General features: G+C 37.7%; 1 protein-coding gene and 1 long non-coding RNA gene across 2 annotated transcripts; both read right to left on the bottom strand.

Annotated features, from left to right (window-relative positions):
• Positions 1–501: 501 nt before the first annotated feature.
• Positions 502–1,120, bottom strand: LOC109588860 (uncharacterized). Its single transcript, XR_002188404.1, has 2 exons — positions 1,024–1,120; positions 502–974 (listed from the first exon to the last, which is right to left on the bottom strand). It is a non-coding gene; the product is annotated as an uncharacterized LOC109588860 (long non-coding RNA).
• Positions 1,121–2,692: 1,572 nt separating this feature from the next.
• On the bottom strand, positions 2,693–4,092 carry LOC109588859 (uncharacterized). The gene is made up of 5 exons (XM_020004965.1): positions 3,751–4,092; positions 3,629–3,691; positions 3,251–3,432; positions 3,052–3,204; positions 2,693–3,001 (listed from the first exon to the last, which is right to left on the bottom strand). Exons 1-5 carry the CDS (start codon positions 3,929–3,931, stop codon positions 2,798–2,800), a joined length of 783 nt encoding a protein of 260 aa, XP_019860524.1. The 5' UTR covers positions 3,932–4,092; the 3' UTR covers positions 2,693–2,797.
• Between the last annotated feature and the right edge of the window lie 277 nt (positions 4,093–4,369).

Raw genomic sequence — 4,369 nt, 5'->3', positions numbered from 1 at the left:
AGTAGGAGCAATAAGAGCTAATGCAATATCCTCAATTGTATCTTGGAAATCACTCTTTTTCTGATAGTTGTACTGTTCAAAACCATTTACTGGCTCGGTTTTATGTGGCTCGCTGATTGATTGTTCCTGACTGGTCTCATAGAATACCTCTGAGTCATCATTCTTATCATCAGAATTAGGAGAAACTGGTTCAGAAGCTTTCAGTTGATGCAATGGAGTTCTAAAAGGGTTGAAAAATAATTATTGTAGCCAGTTACAACTTACAGAGAGGTCATTTTTGCAGATTGAGCCACACCCTGAGACGAGTTAATGAATTGCATATACCCTAGCATGAGCCCCACCCAAACAATGATTAATGCAAAGCCTGAATTGCTTGATTGCCTCTGCAGTTGTCCCAGCTAAACTACACTAACCCGTCTCAAGTTATTGCAACCGCCTGGCTAGCACAGAATGAACATAAATACCTATCTCAGGGGACTGTAATTTAGTAAGGACATGCAGTTACAATGAAGAATGAATACTGAAAACAATTAGAGAAAAAGACAAGAACAAAATAGAACATAGCATCAACTAAAAATTCTAATAATTAAAACCATTAAGTGCATCATTATTAGTTCTAACTCTTTTCCCAGGCTGTTCAAACTGAAGTGCACCCTCCAGAGCTGCTGTCCATTTTTCTTGCAAGCGTTTAGCAACGCGTTCTATTGGTCCCCCAACACTAGACAGAGCCTCTAGAAACATCATGCAATGTTCCTCTAAATCTGACTTAGAGTCTAATAAACTCATCATAGATACAAAACAGGTGGATATGGCATCATAAGTTGGCAACTGTTGAACTTTAGGAGGAATCATATGAACCTCAAACAGTTTGTTAGCAACATCTTCCAGAGAAAACTGGAGAAGCCCAGCAAAATCAGAGTGATTCTCAATCATAACTTGTTTGATCTTTTTTTTAGCTGTTTTAATATCAAAACCTATAACTGATAAGTCAATAGCTAGTCATAACATGTTGTGTACATATACCTCCTTCTCTTCCTCTTTTAGTTGGTGCTGGAATAGTTTCATCATTGCCATTACCATTAGGAGCAACTATAATATATAATAATACATGTAGACATAATTTATATTTACTATTATTGGGGCGAGCATGAGTGAGCCCACTCAGGCAAAGTCTCCCTCCCTCTGTATGTATGTATGTATGTATGTATGTATGTATGTACATCTCCAGTCACGCCTATTCTGGTCACACCCCATGTGTGCACTACTATCTATTTAAAATCAATGATCTAATGTGGTAGCATTCTGATGAAATATTTTCATTGGTGTGGGTGTGGTTGCAATGAAACAAAATGGCGACTATCAAGAAACCAGCTCGAGCAAATCTTACTGAAGCTTACTTGCAGCAAATAAGACTGATCTGTTGTCCAGGCACTTCTCCAGCAAAAAGAAGTTAAGAAAGCAGATATAAATCTATAGCAGTACTGTGCTTAGCTATACAGTTAAATTATGTTTAAATTGCAGCTGAGATTCTTTGCTAATGAAGCACTATGGTGCAATGGACTCGCCTGCTGGAATTCACCTGAGTGATATGTATTACTTGTACTGTGATATTTTAAGCAATTTGAAAAAAATTATTATTATTGACTGCATAGCTAAATAATTAAAATAAGCTATGGGTGTGGTCAACAACTAACTAATAGTGATGGGCGATTCCAGAAATTTGCATTCGATTCCGATTCTGAATACTTTTAAGACTGGAATCGATGGAATCGAATACCGATTCCGAGTATTACACCTGCGCATGCGCAAAGCCACGTGGTTTCAATTACAGCAATAAAAATGCAATAATGATGAATAATTGATGTAATAACTACTGGTTAATTAACTATTATTAATATTAAAGGGTGTGGCTGGGTGTGGTTTGATTCGGACTCGTTTCAAACGATTCCTACTTCTCTTTCGATACGAGTACGATTCCATTCGGAATCGAAGAATCGAATACTCCGGACTCGGAATCGCCCATCACTACTAACTAAATCATGGCACATGGGTAGGAGAAAGAAGAAAAGCTGAAATTTATTTTAGCATCTGAAGCTCTATTCCAAAAAAGAGTTGGCACAGAAAATTTTTCTAGATATTTAAAAGAGACTGAGAGAGTTTGGTTGCTCCTGCTTTCCCCAGTGCTATACCTGAAAAATTCTCAAAGAGGCTAAATCACAAACTTTGAGCAACTGTAACTCACAAACAACGAAGTTAGGACAAAATCGTTCTTTTTGTTTTTCGTTAGATGGAATTTTCTACCTCTGAAGCAAATCTCGGCCCTGTAGAGTGAAACACGAGCTCTCACCTGGAGAGAGGTCCCTTGGTTTAGCAGTTCACAGCCTTTGGTACCACGGAATGCTACAAGAGCATAACTAGATGAAAGAAAGCAACTTTATCTGTTACTAGAAGAAGAAATAGAGCTCTGGACTGCTCAGACAAAAAGATAATTTTTTTACAAATCAATTAAACTGTGTGGACAGAATGACAACCCAACTGCCTAGTACCCGCCTATGCAAGTGTGACGAGTCCAATAATAAAGGTAAGAGAGCAAACTATAAAATTGTCTTCCAATGGGCCATGCATGCAAGTCAGTGTATGCTCGTGCTCGCCCCTTCAATGTTTTACATTCGTTTAGTTATTGGGCGAAGCCCTTATGAGAAATTTTGTATGCATGTAGGCGTATGTTTGGAGGCGTGACTAGGAGGTGTGGCAAGAAGGTGGAGCCCCTCAGTGTTTTACATTCTTTCTAATATAATTAATTTGACATTGTACCTGCATTAGGATAAGCTGTTCTTCGTGATCTGTGAATATATAATGTTAGAAGATCAGCCACACCCTCTACTGGTACAGAGTAGTGTAATGTAGGAACAGCATCAGGTGATGAATAGATTGATATGAGACAAGATGGAGGAAGAGAATAATCTTTGTCACCAAACTTGTGTATGTCTCTTTGATGCAACTACAGTGTGAAAATTAACTTAAGGATAAAATTAATTTTAACTGTTTTACTCTGCAAGGTTCTATGTGAGGTTCAATAGTCCATCCTTTAAAAGACTTCTTCTGTCGAGTACCAAACTTTAATTCAATGTAACCACTAGGAGATGCAATGCGAAAGTATTTATGAGGTCCTTTTTCAGCTAGTGAATGTTCTTTCTTAATAAACTAGACACAAAATCTATAATATTAACAGAACTGAAAGTAGATTTACCTCAAGAAGAGCATCCAAATTTTTAGCTGCAGTGAATATCACCTGATCCTCTACACCTTTCTCTTCATAATAAACCAGTCCAGCATATGTTGTAGCTTTTAATATTTCTTTAGGTATACTTCCAGTACTAGCTGATTCTGCTTGCTGTTGAGACACTGGATCCTGAGGCGAAGCATCATTACCTACATATTAAATACAGTATTATTCATCACTTAGCAATTTATGCATTGCTACATGTAGACATATAAAGTGAAAAAAATTGGCAAAATTTATTCCAGCAATTGGCAATTTTATGCTGAGCATGCTCAATGACATGGCTGTAAATTTACTGATATTACGTGCTACACAAATTCCATGCTATGGCATATTAAAATTTACCCCCAGAGCTAGATGATAATGAGTTCCTTGTCCTCATACTGGGCCCAGGTTCTGATAAAGGATCTATATGACAGTTCAGTTGAATAACAAATGAATATAAGTAATTAAGCATAATTACTAACCAGCTAAATTAGGTGAAACTCCTGATGAAGAATTGGTACTACCTCCTCCTCCTCCTCCATCACAGCCACAAATAGATACAAGACAAAAATCTTTCCGTTCAATGAATCCATACCCACCATTAGAGCTAAACTCTCCTCCTTCTACAAACTTGAACAGGTAAGGAAGACTGGGTGTGCTCATGGGAGCTATAGCAAACTTTAAGTATTGTGCAAGATCTGGTCGTCCTGTTAAATCAATGCAGTGCTGTATCTCTAACTTGAGTCGTTTGAGGAGAGGCTTTGAGAGTGATACTGCATACACAGCACTCACTAGGACAGTATTAGGAGGAAACTCGAACTGTCCTCCTACAAGAGCAACCACTGCTGCTTCTACTGTCTCAGAGGACAATAGGCTTCCTTCTTGTACTCCAATCCTTAGACCATATTTCTCCCAATTCATCAGTTGAGGTTTGTCTCCTTGAATTAAGAACAGCTTCTTCTCTGCTACCTGGACATCACTCAGACATTCCAAATTATCTGTGAAACATAAGTAATTATAAAAGAAAATACCATGCAGCGGAAAATTTTTGTGGCCCAATATATTTTTGTCGATTTCGTGCTTTTTTCAAAATTTTTAAAA

The sequence above is a fragment of the Amphimedon queenslandica genome, unplaced genomic scaffold, assembly GCF_000090795.2.
Source record: "Amphimedon queenslandica unplaced genomic scaffold, v1.1 AMPQUscaffold_11808, whole genome shotgun sequence".
Taxonomy (NCBI): Eukaryota; Metazoa; Porifera; class Demospongiae; order Haplosclerida; family Niphatidae; genus Amphimedon; species Amphimedon queenslandica.
The sequence above is the reverse complement of the archived record's forward strand: the minus strand, read 5'-3'. Positions and strand labels throughout refer to the sequence as shown.

Coding starts and splice junctions, on each gene's coding strand:
- LOC109588859 (XM_020004965.1), bottom strand. CDS start 3,931: ATGAGCACACCCAGTCTTCCTTACCTGTTCAAGTTTGTAGAAGGAGGA. Junction 3,692..3,750: donor AGTTTCACCTAATTTAGCTG/GTTAGTAATTAT, acceptor ACTGTCATATAG/ATCCTTTATCAGAACCTGGG. Junction 3,002..3,051: donor CTCACATAGAACCTTGCAGA/GTAAAACAGTTA, acceptor TTCACACTGTAG/TTGCATCAAAGAGACATACA.